Genomic DNA, 22,420 nt, shown 5'->3' on the forward strand with positions numbered 1-22,420 from the left:
CTTTAATGGATTTTGCCTTAGAGTTGTCTCGCAGAAATTCTCCTACTCTTTCAAATGACTGCTCGACTTGTTGACTGCTCGATCCACACAGCAGACATTGTGGGCTAGGTTAGGAACTCTGTGTTGCACGTGTAGTCATTGTCATTATGTACCTACGTTGTAATGCACGGCAGCTTTGACATCGGTTTTTAACATCAGCGTTAACTAGACATCGGGCCGATACCAATGTTGGCATTTTTAACTAATATCGTCCAATTCCGATATGTTCACTGATATATTGTGCATCCCTAGTTTCCAGTCATGGTAATGTCTTCACTACCTTCTTTATTGTTGTTCAATTTATTGTTGTTCGATTCCCATTTTTAGAACTAATCCAAATCATCCCCACCTCTGACCTGATCGGAGTATGTCAAAGCAGTGGTTGAGTGATAGCCTGAGCGCCTGTCTGTTTTAGCTATCATGCCAGCTCTTTGTCATGTCAAACATGTTTGGGTTGACAATGACCACTATGGAGTTGGTGAGAGCACAAACAGATCTGGGACCAGGCTAGTTGAGTGGGTGGGCAAGGCTGGCGATTTATTAGGGTGGCTTTGCTCTTGATAGATGGCTCATTTTTTTAGGTGGGATAGTTTAGGGGTGCGGTGGGTTGGGCAGGCAGTCGCTGATATTGAATCTTAGAGGCCATCTTCTGCCGTTGTGCCCTTGCGCAGGTCACTTAGGTTCTAAACTGCTCCTGGGATGTGCATGTGGGTTTTTGAGGAGTTTCAATAAAGCAGAAGACAAATCTGTTTCCTTAAGAACATTGACAATTAAGTAATTGTCATTATATTGTAATAGTCAGGTAAACTTGACTTGAGTCCAACCCTGATCAAAGCTTCAGTCTTTTACTACCTTTCTCTTTTCCCGTTCTATGCCCAGAGTAATGAAATGAGTGTGACAGGAAGGGGGTCATTTCATTCCTTTACATGTCTCCACATTGTTAGGCAGCTGTATGTGTCCACATGTGTGGGGCAGGAGGTGTCATGGTAGGAGATGGCTAGATGGAAGGGGTTGGTGTGGTTTCGCTGTAGTTCTTTGAAAAATGTATTTGTGTGTAAGTCAAAAGCACGCAGGCACACATCATCCCCCCCCCCCCCCCCCCCCGTGTGTGTGCGTTTGAAAGAGCCTTTATGCATCCAGAGCAATGTGGAATGAATCACTTTCTTTGTACAACACATGGCTTTGATAGTTTTTTTTTCTTTCTCCATACACACAAAAAGATTATTTCTCTCAAATTTTATGCACAAATTTGTTTACATCTTTGTTAGTGAGCATGTCTCCTTTGCCAAGATAATCCATCCACCTGACAGATGTGGCATATCAAAAAGCTGATTAAGGTGCACCTTGTGCTGGGGACAATAAAAGGCCACTTAAAATGTGTAGTTTTGTCACAACACAATACCACAGATGTCTCAAGTTTTGAGGGAGAATGCAATTGGCATGTTGACCTCAGAACTGTCCACCAGAGCTGTTGTCAGATAATTACATGTTCGGCATCCCGAGGGGCGCAGTAGTCGAAGGCACTGCATCGCGTGTGCCACGAGAGATTCTGGGTTCTAGTCCAGGCTCTGTCGCAGCCGCCCGCGACCGGGAGACCCATGGGGAGGCACACAATTGGCCCAGCGTCGTCCGGGTTAGGAGAGCGTTTGGCCAGCAGGGATGTCCTTGTCCCATCGTGCACTAGCGACTCTTGTGGCGAGCAGGGCGCAGTGCACGCTGACATGTCGCCAGTTGCACGGTGTTTCCTCTGACACATTGGTGCGGCTGGCTTCCGGGTTAAGTAGGCATTGTGTCAAGAATCAGTGTGTCTTGGTTGGGTTGTGTTTCAGAGGACGCACGGCTCTCGACCTTCGCCTCTCCCCAGTTCGTATGGGAGTGGCAGCGATGAGACAAGACTGTAACTACCAATTGGATACCACAAAATTGGGGAGAAAACGGTAAAATAAATAAAGATGATTGAATTTTCATTTCTCTACCATAAGCCACCCCCAACGTCATTTTAGAGAATTTGGCAGTACATCCAACCGGCCTCACATCCACAGACCACGTGTAACCACGTCAGCCCAGGACCTCCACAGACCACATGTAACCACGTCAGCCCAGGACCTCCACATACGGCTTCTTCACCTGCGGGAAAATTTGTAAAAACAAATTTTGATTGGCTGGGCATGGCTCCCCAGTGGGTGGACCTATGCCCTACAAGGCTCAACCATGGCTGCATCCCTGCCAAGTCATGTGAAATCCATAGATTAGGGCCTAATGAATTTATTTCCATTGACTGATTTCCTTATGAACTGTAAATCAGTAAAATCTTTGAAATTGTTTCATGTTGCGTTTGTTTTTGCTCAGTAGATGCACCCTTTTCGTCTGTCAGCTAATATTTGACAGGATGTGTGTTCTCATTGGCTATCCTCACTCATCCACTATTTCTCTCCTCTCTCCTTTTCTCTCCAGTTAAATTGTTTGAAGTCATTGAGACTGAGAAGACACTTTATTTGATAATGGAGTACGCCAGTGGTGGTGAGTATGAACAAAATGATGGATGAATCAAAACGGACTCTGTTCGCCTCCATGCACAGTATTTTATTGGGCAAGTGATAAAAATATGTTTTGACCAAAATCATATTTTCCCGGTTCATTAAGATCACATTCTCTTTCTTTTGAGACATTCGTATCTTTTGCGGGCACCTTTTTAAGAATAATTGTACTAGCACAGTGGTAGACATCTCCCAGGTCTTGGAGAGCCGCATTGTGTGCAGGCGTTTTGTTCTACACCAGCTAAGATTCCAAATTATTATAATTATTCTGGTACAAATTGAATATTCCAATTTAGCGGATGACTTGAATCAGGTGTGTTAAGAGTTGGGCTGGAACAAAATCCTGCACACCTGCGGCTCTCCAGGACCCGGAGCTGCTGAAGCTTTTTGGTTTGCGATAGATGTTTCCTTCCTCACTCCAGACCTCTCTCTTTCTCGCTCTGTGTCCCCATCCAGGTGAGGTATTTGACTACTTAGTTGCACATGGAAGGATGAAGGAAAAGGAGGCTCGGGCCAAGTTTCGCCAGGTGAGTTACTGCTAACACACACACACAACTGCAGACTCTCTCACACACACACACGGACACTCCCGTACGCTAACACACACTGACACACAGTACAGCGACACGCGTGCGTGCGCACACACTGCTGAAAACTAAAACTGCTGTGTGAAGAGGTGCAGCAATGTCACCAGCCATATCCTCTGTCATCAATCTCCTGTGGGGAGGGAAGAAAGGAGAGAGAAGGGGGGAGAGGAGACCCCTTCCTTCCCTGACACAGGCACTGGAGGAGACTGGTCCGTGCTCAGAATAAATAGATGAGCTAATGACCTCCTGGGAACAGACAGCACGTGTATGACTGCGTGTGTGTGTATGTTCATGTTCAACAGGAAAAGGGAAATGAGCTACCTAGTCAGTAGTTCAACTGAAATGCGTCTTCCTCTTTTAACCCTACCCCTCTGAATCAGAGAGGTGCGGGGGGGCTTCCTCAATCGACATCCACGTCATCGGCGCCAGCTGGCTATTAGGGTGTGTGTCATGTCAGTGAGTCCTACAGGCGAGGTTGGGTATGTCTCTTACAGTTTGTGTGTATTCTACAAGCCAGGCAGTGTGTGAGTTGATAACATCTCAGTAAAGTGTGTGTGCGTGCGCGAGCATATGTGTGCTGGTGTGTGCTCAATGACATTCCCATATCTGTTACTCAGCGCGAACAGACCTCATGCTGATTCACCAAGCAGAAATACAGTACATTAGAAATACTTTATTACTCCCCTAGTGCACTTCTGTCTGTCAACCCACACTGGCCTCTAGTGGTGGTGTTTTGGCATCGCAGCATCCGTGCGTGACTAAGTGAAAATTTGGGAGTGGAAGCTAGGATTTCCCCTTAAGTATGTAAGGTTAGTCAATGGCCCCATCTAGAAACGGGTCCTAGGCCTTTCCCCTAGATTCTAGTGGTAGCCCTTAAGCATTATCCGTTATGAAGTGTCTCTCCCAAGTATAAAAGGTTTGTGTTGGTCAATGGCCCTGTCCAGAAACAACCCCTAGCCCCTGTCCACTACCCACCTTGGCACATTTGTAGATCTGAAGCGATTGGATACATGTAAGGAACATGGCAAAAAAAGTATTGAGCGCAAGATCAATCTATTACTATATTGCTGACACCTATCCAGTCCTTTCAGATCTACCTAGGGTTCAATATGGAATTGCGCAAAAGTCTAACCTTACTCAAATACCTTTTTCTTTGGTAACCAGACGTCCACAATTTCCGGGACAGTCCCCGATTCCAGGGACAGGCCACCAGCTAGTCCCTGATTTAGCCCTCGAAGAAAAAAGCAACTCTGAAGTTAAAAGGAGGCTGATATTTAAATAATCAAACTCTGTATCCAATCAGATGTTCATGTAAAAATGCGGTCTTTCACTGTACCCAGCTCGTTTGCTTCTGCGGCTTTGGCATGGGCCTTTTATGGGATTATTTTATCAGTGATAACCAACATTGTAACCACTGCATGAACGACCATGCTCATGACCAGAAAGTGCCTCCAACAGCATAGTTACCAAACTTGGGTGATTAAAAAAAATTACAAGATAGGCTACGATTACTGTATAGGGGTAATCAATTTTTCGCTCAGCTAAAATCTGGTCACCTTAGCTAACAGATCAATGCCTATATTAAGTGTCTCAGAATAGGACTGCTGATCTAGGATCTGCTTTTTTAGATAATAATGAGACAATAAGGACAAAGGGGACCTTATTTTACCTTTTATTTAACTAGGCAAGTCAGTTAAGAACAAATTCTTATTTTCAATGACGGCCTAGGAACAGTGGGTTAGTTAACTGCCTTGTTCAGGGGCAGAACAACAGATTTGTACCTTGTCGGGGATTTGAACTTGCAACCTTTCAGTTACTAGTCCAACACTCTAACCACTAGGCTACGCTGCCGCTGGATATACTTTATGAATACGCCCCTGGGAAATGTGTGGTGTCCACTTCATTTTAGTGTTGTCCTATCCAGTCTTGTCAGAATTGATGATTAGCGTTGGCATACCTCGAGGGAGGAAGGATGAGTTATCTATGTGGCATTCAAACAGAGTACCCTGTCTCTAGGACTGAGGAGAGATTTGATTAGCCTTATTGCTAGGAGGCTAACGCAATCCAACCTCTGCTGGGAATGGGGACTAATTAATTTGTAGCATAGCTTAGTGGCTAATGCGGACTAACTGTAGAGATTCATTAGCCGTCAGTAGAGCGATAGCGTAGCAGCCAAATCTACCATTGAGATTTGTTAGCTTAGCTTGGTAATTTGTTGATTAGTTAAATCAGGTGTATTAATGCTGGGGTAGAACAAAAATGTACACCCTGAGGGTCCCTCTACAACTGAATTTTCTCTCTCTCTTTCAGATTGTCTCTGCAGTGCAGTATTGCCATCAGAAGAGGATCGTCCACAGGGATCTCAAGGTGAAAACCAATACCATACATGCTGCTGTAGCATTGAAACTTTGATCCATCAAGGGTCACACACACATTGTCTGTCTGTGACTCACTGTCTGAGTGTATGTCTGAGTAGACATCGATCGACAGATTGAGAGACAGACTCTGACTCTGTCTTTCGATCAATGTATATCCGTCTGTCTTTCTGTCTTGACTGCTGTATCTCTCATATACACAGTTACTCACCCCCCTCTCCCGATTTCCCATCAGGCTGAGAACCTACTCCTGGACGCAGACATGAACATCAAGATTGCAGACTTCGGCTTTAGCAACGAGTTTACCCTGGGCAGTAAGCTGGACACGTTCTGCGGCTCCCCGCCCTACGCCGCCCCGGAGCTGTTCCAGGGGAAGAAGTATGATGGGCCCGAGGTGGACGTCTGGAGCCTGGGGGTCATACTGTACACGCTTGTCAGCGGTTCACTGCCCTTTGACGGACAGAATCTGAAGGTGTGTTTGGTGAGGGGTGGTTGTGTGTATGTTTTGGGATTTGGGGGGAATTTCTGTATGGGGCTTATGGGTCATACTATTATAGAAGCGACGATAGTCATGTGTATTGGTTAAAGCTCAGTGTTAAATTCAAATCTCCATATCATCATATCTAATCCAATATGACACCAATCTCAATAAACATGATTAAATCAACTTTATTGGAGGTACACAACACACTTAACCCCCCCGTAAAGTGACCATGATTTTACAAATGCCAGATTGACTGAGTTTGTGGGTGCAAAGGTTTTTACTTTTACTTTTCTACATTGTAGAATAATAGTGAAGACAAACAATGAAATAACACATATGGAATCATGTAGTCACCAAGAAAGTGTTGGCCTGCAAGGCCAGCATCCCAGAGTTGCCTCTTCGTTGTTGACGTTAAGACTGGTGTTTTGCAGGTACTATTTAATGAAAACTGCCAGTAGAGGACTTGTGAGGTGTCTGTTTCTCAAACTAGACAAAATCAAATCAAATTTATTTGTCAAATACACATGGTTAGCAGATGTTCATGCGAGTGTAGCGAAATGCTTGTGCTTCTAGTTCCGACAATGCAGTAATAACCAATGAGTAATCTAACCTAACAATTCCAAAACTACTACCTTATACACACAAGTGTGAAGGGATAAAGAATATGTACATAAAGATATATGAATGAGTGATGGTACAGAACGGCATAGGCAAGATGCAGTAGATGGTATTGAGTACAGTATATACATATGAGATGAGTAATGTAGGGTATGTAAACAAAGTGGCATAGTTTAAAGTGGCTAGTGATACATGTATTACATAAAGATGCAGTAGATGATATAGAGTACAGTATATACATATACATATGAGATGAGTAATGTAGGGTATGTAAACATTATATTAAGTAGCATTGTTTTAAAGTGGCTAGTGATATATTTTACATCAATTCCAATCAATTCCCATTAGTTGAGTCAGTGTGTTGGCAGCAGCCACTCAATGTTAGTGGTGGCTGTTTAACAGTCTGATGGCCTTGAGATAGAAGCTGTTTTTCAGTCTCTCGGTCCCTGCTTTGATGCACCTGTACTGACCTCGCTTTCTGGTGATAGCGGGGTGAACAGGCAGTGGCTCGGGTGGTTGTTGTCCTTGATGATCTTTATGGCCTTCCTGTGACAACGGGTGGTTTAGGTGTCCTGGAGGGCAGGTAGTTTGCCGTAGGGGGTTGCGTTGTGCAGACCTCACTACCCTCTAGAGTGTCTTACGTAAAAAAATTTAAAAAAACTGCATAGTTTCCTAGGAACGCGAAGCGAGGCGGCCATCTCTGTCGGCGCCGGAAGTGGACACTCTAATGTACTTGTCCTCTTGCTCAGTTGTGCACCGGGGCCTCCCACTCTTTCTATTCTGGTTAGGGCCAGTTTGTGCTGTTCTGTGAAGGGAGTAGTAAACAGCGTTGTACGAGATCTTCAGTTTCTTGGCAATCTCTGGCATGGAATAGCCTTAATTTCTTAGAACAAGAATAGACGGATGAGATTCAGAAGAAAGGTCTTTGTTTCTGGCAATTTTGAGCCTGTAATCGAACCCACAAATGCTTATGCTCCTGATACTCAACTAGTCTAAAGGTCAGTTTTATTGATTCTTTAATCATAACAACAGTTTTCAGCTGTGCTAACATAATTACAAAAAGGTATTCTAATGATCAATTAGCCTTTTAAAATGATATACCTAGATTAGCTAACACAACGTGCCATTGGAACACAGGAGTGATGGTTGCTGATAATTGGCCTCTGTACGCCTATGTAGATATTCCATTAAAAATCAGCCGTTTCCAGCTACAATAGTCATTTACAACATTAACAATGTCGACACTGTATTTCTGATCAATTTGATGATTTTTTTGAATGGACCATTTTTTTTCCTTTTCAACAACGACATTTCTAAGTGACTCAACTTTTGAACAGTAGTGTATATCTATCTCATTTGGCTGTATGTATTTTTAGATATATACCTATTGTAAAGGTGTATTTTTCTTGCGCGACCATCTTTATTGCAAAGAGAAATAGAAGAACAAACAACTTTAAGCTACACATTATTTTGACAGAGGTAATGAACATAGCTACTGTAGTAGGTCCTTGCTCAGCACAGGAATTTCTAAAACACAACCATGTTTGAAACACAAGTGGTTCTGAGCTTATGTCAATGTTACACAGGTAAGCTAACAGTAACAGAAATCAGGAATGCAGACGGACTATCTATCTAAGATACTGTGTCCAGCACACCACCACATGTTATGTTGGGCACCAACTGACCAAAAAAGGATGGTATTATGATAAATATATAAAAAAAAACTGTTTTGCTGAAATATTTAAGGAACTACAGGCATGCACCACATTACTACAAGACAAAACCGCTCAATCAAGCCTGATGGTCTTGTAAGTATGAAAGAGAAGCTTGTTTTCATTATAATAATAAAAACATGAAAAGGTAGCGTAATAGGATAGGATGTCCTACTGTGGTGTGTGAAGAATCCAATACTTTACCTTGCATGCGTTACAAATCACATTATTGTGGAAGCACCTCTAAGAGTGTGAATTAGGCTGTTTGAGAAGGTTTGAATCCTAAGCAACCTGCCTACACAGTTTGAAGTACAATACCAACATAGCTAATGTAATAGGTCAAAGCTGTGTGCTTGAAAACCTTGGTAGAGCATGGGTGGAATAGGCATTCTGGTGCTCATGTGAATTTCCTTGTTCGGCTTCAGACCAATGCTTATTCTCACTTAAAACTTTGATAGGCCTACATGCTTGAAGAACGTGTGTGTGTGTGTGTGTGGTGGGGCATGGGATGGATGTATGGAACGGATGTAAAGAGAAAGCGAGAGGGATGGTAGCCTGGAGGTCGTGCTTTATGCTGATCAGCAGATCCCTGCCCTTTGATTCTCCCAAGGGGAGGCGTGTGCACGTGTGTGGAGCCACTTATTTCCAATGTGGGACACATCAGTCTCCTTCAGTTGCTACCATTGTTGAATTCTGCGGTGTCAGTTGTTCCACAGTTCTCAGTGCTAAATAGTTTTTGGTTACACTTGAAGTTACATCGGCCTTATACAGTATTGCAAAACAAAACACTGTTTTTGGTAACACTATTTGACATGCTCCAATGACATATTTGACATTTTCCTGACAAATAGTGTTGAGGGGTAAAGTCTCTTCCTTTGGCCAAAAAGTCTCATCCCCTGTTATTGTTGTTAATTGTCCTGTGTAGGACCTGAGAGAGAATGCTAAGAGGGAGGTATCGTACTCCTTCGTACATGTCTAGAGATTGACCCCTAACCCCAAACCTCTACTCTCTATCTCCCTCCATAGGAGCTGAGAGAACGCGTGCTGAGAGGGAAGTATCGTATTCCTTTCTACATGTCTACAGACTGTGAAAACCTGCTGAAGAAACTGTTGGTGCTCAACCCTGGCAAACGGAGCAGTCTGGAGGTAAGCGAGAAAGCGAGGGACACACACACACACACACACTGACACATGCACGGATGTACGGTCACACACACATGCACGGAAAAACACTTATAGACTCAAACACATACCACATGTGCGTGCTCATACAGACATGTAGATAAAGAAATCTCTTGTTCACGTCTACAGCTTGCCTTCATGAAACTAAAGAAGACACGTTAAACCAATGGCTTCTAGTCACTGAAACTGTTTTTTTTATTTTTCTACATCTTACTAAATCCAACTTGAGCGTATAGATGTGCGAAGTCTCATGATTTTCACTATGCTGAATCTGTTTCGTCCTCTCTATCTTTCTGTCTCTGTTTGTCCATTGGTCCATCTAACCGTCTGTCTCCCCCTCAGCAAATCATGAGAGACCGCTGGATGAACGTGGGCCATGAGGAGGAGGAGCTGAAGCCCCATCAGGAACCGGAACCCGACTGGAACGACACCAAACGGATAGGTCAGTCACATACGCCCAATGTTGTAATCGTCTGATTGGACACTCTCCCTTCCTCACTTATGGGCTGTTTTGTAACAAGCTGTATTTTGTGAAAAAGATCACTTCCATGCCACAAAATTTAAAAAAAAAATACAATAACTTTATTATTCTAAAGAGAACTTCAGGTGTGACATTCGAATTAGACGACAAATTAGACGAAAACCCTTTTCATGTCATTAAGTCATTCATAGTGTGTTATGTTCCCTCCTCTCCCTACAGAACTGATGATAACCATGGGCTTCCCCAAAGAGGACATCACAGATGCGTTAACGGGACAGAAGTATGACGAGACCATGGCCACTTACCTCCTTTTGGGCAGGAAACCAGCCGAGGTGAGACATGCGCTATAGCCATACTAATGACAGACTTCACAAACAATATGTATCCCATGGATACACACATTAAAGACTTATTCCTTTATTCGAAAACCACAAAACGGCAGCTATGGTTTGGTTTGCTATGAAGCTGAGATAAGGGGTATCCACTTTAAATTCTTATTGGGATTTATGGATTAAGGACTGACAGTCTGAGGTCAAAATGACTATACTTTAGAAACTTCCTGCTTACAGACATCAACAAAATTATGATCTGCCAAGACTGCCATCATTTCCTCTTCCCAATTTACACCCTCCCTTGAAGCATGAGAAGAGCCAATAGTGGCGATCTTGGTAGGTTTGAATTTTCTTGTTGATTTCTATAAGCAGGAATTCGCCACACGGCTGTCATATTGCAGTCTACCTTCAAGTCTACATGACCACCACGTTATAATGTGTGCAATGACCCCCCCATTTCATTGGACAGTTTGAGGGGAGCGAGTCGCTGTCCAATAGCAACCTGTGTCAAAGGTCACGGCCCAGCAGCGAGGCCAACAACAGTTCCAGCCAATCGCCAGCCCACTCCAAGGTCACACGCAGCATATCGGCCAACCAGAAGCAGCGGCGCTTCAGTGACCATGGTAAGGACAACATTGTCGACCATCTTGAATCTAAAACAAATGTTTTGTTTTATCACCATTATTACAGAAAATATTATTATTATATATTGGAAAATCGTAGCTTAAAGAGTTCTGGATTTTTTAATTTTTATGTCTCTGTGTCCAGTATAAAGGAAGTTGGAGGTAGTTTTGCGAGCCAATGCTAACTAGCATAAGCGCAATGAATGGAAGTCTACAGCAGGGCTCTGTCCAACCATGTTCCTGGAGCACTACCGTACTGTAGGTTTTTACTCCAACTCTAATTTAGCGCACCTTACAGTGCCTTCAGAAAGTATTCACACCCCTGGACTTTTTCCATATTTTGTTGTTACAGCCGAATTTAAAATGTGTTAAGTTGAAATTGTGTGTCACTAGCATTGAAGTTATTAATTACACTTTGGATGGCGTATCAATACACCCAGTCACTACAAAGATACAGGCGTCCTTCCTATCTCCGTTGCCGGGGAGGAAGGAAGCCGCTCAGGGATTTCACCATGATGCCAATGGTAACTTTTTTAAAACGGTTACAAAGCTTAATGGTTATGACTGGTGAAAACTGAGGATGGATCAACAACATTGTAGTTACTCCACAATACTAGCCTAAATTAGAGTGAAAAGAAGGAAGCCTCAACAGAATAAAAATATTCTAAAACATGCATCCTGTTCTCAGTAAGGCACTAAAATAAAACTGCAAGAAATGTGGCAAAGAAATTAACTTTATGTCCTGAATGCAAAGTGTTATGTTTGGGGCAAACGCATCAATGAGTACCCTTCTTCATATTTTCAAGCATGGTGGTGGCTGCATCATGTTATGGGTATGCTTGTCATCTGCAAGAACTAGGGAGTGTTTTAGGATAAAAAGAAGTGGAATAGAAACGGAATGGAGCTAAGCACAGGCAAAGTCCAAGAGGAAAACCTTCTTGTCTGCTTTCCAACAGATACTGGGAGACAAATTCACCTTTCAGCAGGACAATAACCTTAAACACAAGGACAGATATACACAGGAGTTGCTTACCAAGACTGACATTGAACGTTCCTGAGTGGCCAAGTTAGTTTTGACTTAAATCCGCTTGAAGATCTATGGCAAGACTTGAAAATGGCTGTCTAGCAATGATCAACAACCAACTTGACAGAGCTAGAAGGATGTTAAAAAGAATAATGGGCAAATATTGTACAATCCAGGTGTGCAAAGCTATTAGAAACTTACCCAGAAAGACTCACAGCTGTAATCACTACCAAAGGTTATTCTAAGATATACTGACTAAGAGGTGTGAATACTTATGTAAATCAGATATTAATGTATTTCATTTTCAATATATTTGCAAACATTTCTAAAAAACATGTGTTCACTTTGTCATTATGGGGTATTGCGTATAGATGGGTGAGGGGGGAATCAATTTAATCCATTAAAAATGTCGGCTGTAACACAAGATGTGGAATAGGTCAAGGGGTATGAAAACTTTCTGAAGGCACTGTAATTGGCTGGTTGATAAGCTGAAATCAGGTTAGTTACAACTGGGATTGGATTAAAAACCTACAGGAGGGTAGCTCTCCAGGAACAGGGTTGCAAAAGCCCTTGTCTATAGTATAAGTACCACAGTATAAGTCATAATAACCATAAAACCTAGAGGTCAAACAAGGAAATGGTTCCATTCTCTTTTTCCCATGGAGTATTTTAGGAACACTTCAAATGAGGGCTGTGTTTTCAAGTAGGCGTAATGTTTTGATAACAGTGTAAATCTCTCTAGGACAAGGTGGCATTTATCAATATATATCCCCCCCCCCCCCCCCCCCCCCCCCCCCCAAAAAAAACAACAACATATAATTCTAATTAGCTGCTAATGTGGTTATCATAAAGAACTACAAATGCCATGATGATCTGAACGAGACTACCAAATCGAGGCAAAGGTAAGATTCTATGGATTTACCTATCTGTTAGCTAAATCTAGTGATGAATACATTTGCCACGTTTCTTTAAATGTGCCATTCTGTGAAATGTCTTGTGCAAGTTGAAATTGTCACACTACCTGTTAGCGAAGGTGTCAGCTAGAGATGACACGCAGGAACTTGTAGTATTTTTGAATCTGAGAGTAAATAGAATATATTGACAAGTCACCTTGTACGAGCGAGATTTACATAGTTATCAAAACGTCACGCCAGGGTAAGCCTACACGCAACAGCCCTTATTTTATGTGTTTCTAAAATTCCCTATGGTGGAAAAACGATTGGAACCCTTTCCCAGTTTGACCGCTAGGTTTTATGGGTATTATGACACCTCCACTGTGGGGCTCTAAAGACTTCCAGTCATTTTGCTAACGCTAGTTAACAATTGCGCTGATGGTAGTTGGCAACTTCCTTCAAACTGAACGAGTTCAACGGACTCTGGGGAAGTAGAGAGTACTTCATTGCCAAAATTCTGAAATATCCCTTTAAGTTGAACTGATTAGCCTAAGGAAGTTCCCTTTACATTTGAACTGTGTGCAAGCAGAGCTTTCTTTACATGTTGCCTACTATAGTACATCCAATGGAAATGTTTAATTAATGAAGACCAGTGGAAATTTTAGGTGAATACCATTCAAGCCAGTCAATAAAAAATACAAATGTAGTTTCAACTGTTCATCTATCATTATTATATAATTGTTATTTATTGACTGAAGTTAAATGGTATTTGCCCTAACTCTGCGGAATCCACAATGGGACTCCCATGTTAAATAAAGAATAATAAAGTCTGTACTAATCATGTCATTGCTCTGTGGCTCCTCAGTGGCGCCCTCTATCCCCCCGTCTATGTCCTACACCAAGCGGGCGCAGGCCAACAGTGTGGAGAGCGACAAGGGCGATGCCGCCCACAAGCTTAGCACGGCCGGTTCCAAGGCCGACGTGCCCACCTCGCCGCTGGTGGCGCAGGAGAGGAAGAAGTCATCCACCGCCTCAGGGGTGAGGGGTCAAAGTGTTATACAGGATACGTTTTATAATATTCAGGGGGCTAAGGTTTCAGCAGTTTCTTCCTCCAAGTAAGCAGGGGATGATGGGCACAGAAAGTAGTTTTCTATCCCAAAATGTACTGGAAAGTTGGTCATTCCCAAAGTAATTTAGAACCCATCAGACTGAACTGTCGTAACCAGTCAGAAGACGCTTCGCTTCTATTATGGTTTTTATTTTGTGGGACTGTCAGAACAGAAATAGTTTGTATTGTGAAATAAGTTATTGAAGGCTGTGTGTGTGTGTGAACCACAGAACAGTAACGCTATGACCAGGAGGAACACGTATGTGTGTGAGCGGTCAAGCACAGATCACTACACGGCGATTCCAAATGGCAAGGACAGCAGGTGAGGAGGGCGATGGGTATCCAATGCTGCAGCCACGGCAACTTTGTTTGCTGTTGATAATTTGATTGCTTCTGATAATGTTTACCTGCCTATGTAACTACAAAGTACATACATAGGCCTTGGAGTGTGACTAGAACTGACTCTCTCCCTGATCTTTTCCCCTCTCTACCCCGCTTTCCTTTCCTTGTATTCTTCCTCCTGTGACCCTTCTCTTGTCCTCTCTCTACCCCTTTATCTTTCACCTTATTTCTCTTCCCCCACCCTCCCCGTTCACTCGATCTTCCCTTCTCGATCTCTCACCATCCTTTACACACTCTCGCTTTCTGTCTCTCTCTCTCTCTCCCTCTCTCTCTGTCTCTCAGTCTGACTGAGATGTCAGGCTCGGCCAGTGGCTCCTCACCATCGCCAGGGGCAACCTCAGCTGTCCCTTCCACTCGTCCGCGTCACGTCAAGTCCATGTCGGCATCGGGCCACCCTATCAAGTCCCCACTGCCTCCCATAGACGACAACGCGGAGTACAAGGGGTGAGCTAGGGGGCTAGAGAGAGCAAGAGGGGGCTGAAGTCCCAAGTAGGAAGGGGCCCAAGTTATATAAATTGCTAAACACTAACCTATACCCCCCCCCCCCCCCCCGATCTAAATGAAGTAACTAGTAGTTGAGCGAGGGTATCAGACAATGGAGGGTTGAGGAACTGGGAGAAATGACTTGTTATAATGTCCATGTTTTTTCATTGCCCTATGATACTACACTGCTCAAAAAAATAAAGGGAACATTTAAACAACACAATGTAACTCCAAGTCAATCACACTTCTGTGAAATCAAACTGTCCACTTAGGAAGCAACACTGATTGACAATACATTTCACATGCTGTTGTGCAAATGGAATAGACAACAGGTGGAAATTATAGGCAATTAGCAAGACACCTCCAATAAAGGAGTGGTTCTGCAGGTGGGGACCACAGACCACTTCTCAGTTCCTATGCTTCCTGGCTGATGTTTTGGTCACTTTTGAATGCTGGCGGTGCTTTCACTCTAGTGGTAGCATGAGACGGAGTCTACAACCCACACAAGTGGCTCAGGTAGTGCAGCTCATCCAGGATGGGACATCAATGCGAGCTGTGGCAAGAAGGTTTGCTGTGTCTGTCAGCGTAGTGTCCAGAGCATGGAGGCGCTACCAGGAGACAGGCCAGTACATCAGGAGATGTGGAGGAGGCCGTAGGAGGGCAACAACCCAGCAGCAGGACCGCTACCTCTGCCTTTGTGCAAGGAGGAGCACTGCCAGAGCCATGCAAAATGACCTCCAGCAGGCCACAAATATGCATGTGTCTGCTCAAACGGTCAGAAACAGACTCCATGAGGATGGTATGAGGGCCCGACGTCCACAGGTGGGGGTTGTGCTTACAGCCCAACACCGTGCAGGACGTTTTTCATTTGCCAGAGAACACCAAGATTGGCAAATTCGCCACTGGCGCCCTGTGCTCTTCACAGATGAAAGCAGGTTCACACTGAGCACATGTGACAGACGTGACAGTCTGGAGACGCCGTGGAGAACATTCTGCTGCCTGCAACATCCTCCAGCATGATCGGTTTGGCGGTGGGTCAGTCACGCCAGAGGTAGCCTGACTGCCATTTGGTACCGAGATGAGATCCTCAGACCCCTTGTGAGACCATATGCTGGTGCGGTTGGTCCTGGGTTCCTCCTAATGCAAGACAATGCTAGACCTCATGTGGCTGGAGTGTGTCAGCAGTTCCTGCAAGAGGAAGGCATTGATGCTATGGACTGGCCCGCCCGTTCCCCAGACCTGAATCCAATTGAGCACATCTGAGACATCATGTCTCGCTCCATCTACCACAGACTGTCCAGGAGTTGGCGGATGCTTTAGTCCAGGTCTGGGAGGAGATCCCTCAGGAGACCTTCTGCCACCTCATCAGGAGCATGCCCAGGCATTGTAGGGAGGTCATACAGGCCACACACACTACTGAGCCTGATTTTGATTTGTTTTAAGGACATTACATCAAAGTTGGATCAGCCTGTAGTGTGGTTTTCCACTTAAATTTTGAGTGTGACTCCAAATCCAGACCTCCATGGGTTGATAAATTTGATTTCCATTAATCATTTTTGTGTGATTTTGTTGTCAGCACATTCAACTATGTAAAGAAAAAAGTATTTAATAAGAATATTTCATTCATTCAGATCTAGGATGTGTTATTTTAGTGTTTCCTTAATTTTTTTGAGCAGTGTATTTCCTAAAAGTGAGAGATGTAACTTTATTTGTATACTGTTCTATTACTACCAATGTATTTATGTTAGGTGATATTTCTTATCGGTATTTCTTGCCTCTCACTAATCTTCTTTCTACTTCCTCTACCTTCGTAGCCCCCCCACGGCCTCGCCGTCGGCGCACAGCATCAGCAGCAGCACGGCCGCCACGCCGCCCGACCGCACGCGCTTCCCCCGTGGCTCCTCCAGCCGCTCCACCTTCCACGGTGCCCAACTACGCGACCGCCGCTCGGCCACCTACAACGGTCCACCCGCCTCTCCCACGCTCTCCCATGACACGGGGGCTCTGTCCCAGGCGCGCAGGGGCACCTCCACGGGCATCATCAGCAAGATCACCTCCAAGTTTGTCCGCAGGTCAGTGGAAATGCACGGAAATGCACCATACCGATGTGTTTGCCAGACCTGGGATAAATAGACAGATAGCCTACCTTCAAGTATTTTAGGTGCGCTTGATTTATCCTTTATTCTATAGGTTCTATTGTACCGGGCGGATCTCCATTATTTAAAAGTATCTGACAATGTATTTGACCCAGGTCTGATATTTACAATATTACACTGCAGGACTAGTGTCAATTCCATTTCAATTCAGCAAGTAAACGGCAATTACAATTTAGTTCCTGAATTGACTTTATTGAAATGGAATTGACCCCAACCTTGCTGCACATCATGTATCATGTTTCCCTTCCTTAGGGCCATATTTACCCAGCCTTTGCATCTGACATTGAAAGTAACAGGTGCACATTTTGTACTAGCCAGTATATCTAGTTATTTAGTAGGGTACCGTGTAAGGTACAAGGCTGCTTTGAGTGAGTGTGGAGAGAGATAATAGAGAAAGTGTGATTGGGTTCCTCTTTCTCTCTCAATCCTGCATTAGCAGGGGACACCACTGCGAAGGGTGAAGTTGACCTTAGACACTGATCTTGGGTCAGTTTAGCATTTTCCCCACTAATGGTAAGGATTGAGGAAGAGAAAGCTGATCATAGATCTGTACCTAGGGTAAACTTCACCCCGGAGCGCCAGTCCTTATTCCCCTAGGTGAGCCTGCGGTGACCAGGATCTGCTCTGAGAGAGACGTGGGCTGCCTACAGATACACTTGCAGGACCACACGCATATAGAAATGCATGCAGTCTCTCTTTCTTATGCACACACACACACACACACACACACACAGAGAGTGCGGCGTCTGCAGTATCTGTGACCGTGCTGCAGTCAGTCAAGGGCACTGGGTAAAATGAGCCTGTTTTTATCACCAGCCAGGGGCTCCACCCTTAGGGCATGACAAACTAACCTGTCACTGAATGGTTCTATACACTCATCATATGTTGCTGTAGCAATCAATGCATGTGTATTTTTTTTATGAATAATTTTTAAATATTTTTTTAGATTAAATGTTTTGTTTTTTGTTATTATAGTTTATTGTCAATCAGACTTTCCATGTGTAGTAGGTATGAACCAACCAGTATGAACTGGTTGGTTCTTAGTGCCTTCAATCAGCCCATAGTGAATTTAGGGGTCTTGCTGTAAGCATATGTAGCACTATGTGTATTTAAGCACATCATTTCTTAATGCAAAATTGGGATCGACTTTGCTGACATAGTGGATCCATCACCATTAGATTTGTACATTTCTGCCACATTACGAGAAAGTCATTGAACAACATTTCCCACAACGTCCTTTTATGTCTCCCTATTTCCATCCATAGCTACACTCAAAGAAAATAACCAATTTCTTTTTAAATTGCTTCTTTCATTGTTTTTTTTTTTTTAGAACTATGTCTTTCAGGGCTGGCCGGAGGTAGGAGCGCACAGAATGGTTACCATGTCTACACCCGCCACACCCTTTCTTCCTCGCAATCCAAGCCCTCTTCAATGACATGCAACCATTCACGCCCTGGTGCCAGCTCCCCCTTCCTTAACTCCTCCCCCTAAACCCTACACCCCCCCCCCCCCCGCATTATCCACCCCGCTATCTGACCCTGCACCACTAACAGACTGAGATTGAGACCCCCGAGAGGCCTTGCCTGTGATGCCTTGGAGTTTGCAGACACCTGCACTCACTTTCCGACTTCTTGTTTCGTTCTTTGGTTTGAGTGTGTTGTGTGTTCTGTAGATGTCATCTGTCATCCATCTCGCTCTCCGTTCACATGATTTCCACGTTGTGTCATCCTCCGTTTTAGCTAGCTTGCCGATATACGTCATGTTGGCCTTTTTGGCAGTCTCACCAGTTGCCTCCCCAGAACGAGTTGAGCCGCGTGACCGTGTATGTTTGTAGGTTTGACCCCATCCCCACCTTCTTCCTTTTCACCTACCCATCGTCTGTGTGTACACTGACAACCCCCTTCTACTGCTCTGTTGAACTCTGAACTCTGATTGCTTCCCAAAGGGCCACGGTTGAAGGAGAGGCCAGTGGCAGTACAGACCCCCCAAGGTGAGGCATCGGCACGGCCGCCCGCAGAAAAAGTAACAACAACCTCGAAATAAAAGCATGGCATGTCAATGAGGGTCACTACTAGTCCCAGGATCGAAAGCCAATGTCACCGGTTCATTCTTGTTCCATGTTGTGGAGTATAGTTAGTACTGTGATGACGGAAGGACTAATTCTAGGTGTGGCTATACGTCTCCTGTCTTAAATGACTAGTTCATTGTTGTTATCGTACCGGTACTTGTTGTGCTGTTCTTTGTTGTTGTGTTATGTGTGTACTTTGTCCCCATGCCCTCAGTCACACAGTGGTGTAAGTGGCGTGACCCTGAATACCATGCTCTTGCTAGACCTTGGTGGGCCATTTTGTGTGTTTAAGCTGTCTAGAAGTGTCTGTTCTGAATGTGTGTTACACGGCGCGCAATCTTTTGAATAATATATATTTGACCGTCATTCAGTTGTCCGTTTTACAATGGGGTCTCGAACACATGGGTTGTACAAGTTCTGTGTGTTGCCCTTTGCCCTTTGACGCACACTCTATATACTCCGAGTCACATGACTCTTTAAAAAGGAAATGTCAAAATTATAATAATAATTGGGTCAGCACCTCACCAACATGATTGCTTTTGCGTCTACCTACTTATCTACCATTCAATTAACACTATTGTCCGTGTTCTGTTCCTCTCCAGGAGCGCATCAGGGGAACCGAAGGAGGACGGTTCCCGGGACTCCAAACCCCGTTCACTGCGCTTCACCTGGAGCATGAAGACCACCTCGTCCATGGAGCCCGGCGACATGATGCGCGAGATCCGGAAGGTCCTGGATGCAAACAACTGCGACTACGAGCAGCGCGAGCGCTTCATGCTCTTCTGCGTGCACGGCGACGCCCGCCAGGACAGCCTGGTCCAATGGGAGATGGAGGTGTGCAAGCTGCCACGCCTCTCACTCAACGGTGTGCGCTTCAAGCGGATCTCAGGCACGTCCATCGCCTTCAAGAATATCGCGTCCAAAGTGGCTAACGAGCTCAAGCTGTGAAAAGTGACTTTTGGGAAGACTAAACAAACTAAAGAGAATTAACATATGACATTGTAAATGGAGGGGGCAGAGGACATAATCCTGGTGTTCCTTGAGTTTGCGGGGCGCCCCAAGTGTCGGGCCCAAGAGAGTTTACTGCTATTCGAGGCTACTGCCGTATTGCTTGGTTGAAACGACACATAGAGAAAATATACTTCCATTTTCCCTCCCCAAGGCAAACCCCTGTATTCCAAAATTGTTGTTAATAACGAGAGGTGAGAACTGACCATTGCAATAATATGAAAACATTTGTATCAATGGGCCGCAAAATTTCAATTCCATTGCTAAACTACCATTTTAAAGGGGGTTGGAAGAACAGACTGCAAAGCTACTTTTTCCACATGTACAGTAAAATAGAGAATGTTTTGAGTTGTATTGTTCATAGAGTTGTATAAAACAGGACTCTTCAGCATAATGTCTGCAGGTATTGTATAGTCTTGAGTTTCTGTACAGAAAGTGTGTTTAAATGTGTCATACTGTGTTGTTTTTTTCTTTTCATTTGGAGTTCTCTTTCCTTCTATTGTTGACATTTGTAGATTGTTTGCCTCCACTGAAGTTTAATGTTTAGGAAAAAAAAACAAAAAACATTTTTTATTCTCACAAGGAAAAGAAAAAAACAAGCTTATTTTTTACTTTTCACAGACAATAGGTTCCTTTCCCAATACAGGAGGGATCAAATGACGTGATCTGTGTTGAAAAGCAAAACTCTACACATCCCAAAGCCCTAATCAAATCATTCCTCCTATAAATGCACTATTTTGGCCATTCTCACAATCCTCCTTCAAGTAGCGTAGCTGAATGATGACGTTAGCACTGCAGTTTTAAAATGTTCTGTTTATTGCATAGAATTTACATAAGGGATCTTATGTTGTGTCTTTTTATTACCTTTGAGAACCCAAATATACAGCGTAGACTGACAGGACCACACATTTTTCAGTTGCACTCAATTATAAGCCCGCTCTCATAAAGTCCGCTTTATGCAGTCTTGAACACGGTATCGTAAATGTCACTGGCGTTGCACTCGATTCATAATCAAATGCTCTTCTAACAAATATTGGGCCAAAGCTACTCATTCAAAACACTATTCATGGACTTTTAGTAGCATAAATGCACCGGCACCATTCTAGGTCAGGAAGTGACATGTTCCGCTTGAAACTGCCCAAAGGTTGAAAGGTTCACGCAAAGTGATGCCCAAGCAGTTTGACCTCACTAGTGACTATATCTCTGTTTCTCTTACTCCCTTCTAAACTGCAGTTAATTGATAGTTACTGTGCGACACCTGTCTGACTTGTTTTGTGCTCAATTTTATTTTCTTGCAAAATATATTGTATTTATTCCACCACATTATGCCTTTTAATGTGCTGCTTGGTATTTCTGAGGCATTCACCTGTACGAGAAGAAAAATAGTATATAACTAGTTTCACATATGTTTTTATTTTAAGTTTTTCCCCTTTGTAATTAGTGATTGCGATGAGTATGTACAATAACCACTAGTGCTGGTACGTTTCTACTCGTTATTTTGTATGAAAAGTAATGAGGGTCAACTGTGCAATGGTATTCCATGTTGTATTACTGTAAAGATGAGAGATGGGCCTAGACCGCACCCTTTAACACAACAAAGAGAGTGGAAACAGAATCCAGACATTTTATTTCCTCATTTCAAAAGGCACAATAGAAGGAAAAAAGCAAAGGCGAGTGGTCAACAAAAAGAAATCAATGAAAATAAGGTTAAGCTGTGAGCCCTTCTGGAAGCTGAGCGAGACATCTCCACCGCTGACTTTCTGTGGCATTATGGGAGCAGAGAGGGTTGGAGGGGGCTACCGCACGTTGACTTATAGTGCACATGGAAGAAAAATGCATATTCCTAATTGTTAACGGTACAACTTCCAGAGAGGATGTCTATTGTGTTGCCTTAGCAGATCAAGTGTAGAGGAGAAGCAGCAAGTGTTAAAGAAATATAAGCGATTATGCCTCGCCCCTTTCATCTCCATTAACCCCTCCCCCCACATAAACCCCTCCTACCTGCGAGGAAAGCTCGAGTCATCCAGATTCAGTCTCTCGTGCACAATATTAAAGCTTACTTGAAAGGAGTCTCAAGCAAATGTCTGGTGTCATTTGTTCTTTTTTTTTTTACCAGTATGTACTATTTAATTTTGTCTGAGAAACCATGGCTTCACAGCCAATCAGTTTAGCATAAACTTTGAGTAACATGGAGGAATGATACATCATGGAAAGAGCTTTGTAATTTGTATAGAAACATGTATTGCTCTGTAGATGGTGGGTTATCCTAATGTGTATGGCCATGCCAAACGTCATACTGAAAGCAAAC

At 43.8% G+C, this 22,420-nt stretch overlaps 1 protein-coding gene across 2 annotated transcripts in view; it reads left to right on the forward strand.

Moving 5' to 3' along the window:
- Positions 1–22,193, forward strand: part of LOC139370558 (serine/threonine-protein kinase MARK1-like) — a 78,694-nt gene extending 56,501 nt beyond the window's left edge. Inside the window, exons 6-20 of one of the 2 annotated variants that reach the window (XM_071110129.1) lie at positions 2,494–2,559; positions 3,033–3,103; positions 5,474–5,530; positions 5,774–6,010; positions 9,379–9,498; positions 9,877–9,976; positions 10,235–10,347; positions 10,817–10,970; positions 13,753–13,925; positions 14,226–14,317; positions 14,680–14,841; positions 16,695–16,952; positions 18,367–18,393; positions 18,982–19,026; positions 19,707–22,193. In XM_071110129.1, coding sequence (XP_070966230.1) covers positions 2,494–2,559; positions 3,033–3,103; positions 5,474–5,530; positions 5,774–6,010; positions 9,379–9,498; positions 9,877–9,976; positions 10,235–10,347; positions 10,817–10,970; positions 13,753–13,925; positions 14,226–14,317; positions 14,680–14,841; positions 16,695–16,952; positions 18,367–18,393; positions 18,982–19,026; positions 19,707–20,052 — 2,021 coding nt within the window. In that variant the 3' untranslated portion in view covers positions 20,053–22,193. The remainder of the gene's footprint in view (positions 1–2,493; positions 2,560–3,032; positions 3,104–5,473; positions 5,531–5,773; positions 6,011–9,378; positions 9,499–9,876; positions 9,977–10,234; positions 10,348–10,816; positions 10,971–13,752; positions 13,926–14,225; positions 14,318–14,679; positions 14,842–16,694; positions 16,953–18,366; positions 18,394–18,981; positions 19,027–19,706) is intronic. The other variant, XM_071110130.1, reaches the window with a different exon arrangement.
- Positions 22,194–22,420: the final 227 nt, after the last annotated feature.

Source organism: Oncorhynchus clarkii, chromosome 17, assembly GCF_045791955.1.
Source record: "Oncorhynchus clarkii lewisi isolate Uvic-CL-2024 chromosome 17, UVic_Ocla_1.0, whole genome shotgun sequence".
NCBI classification, from domain to species: domain Eukaryota; kingdom Metazoa; phylum Chordata; class Actinopteri; order Salmoniformes; family Salmonidae; genus Oncorhynchus; species Oncorhynchus clarkii.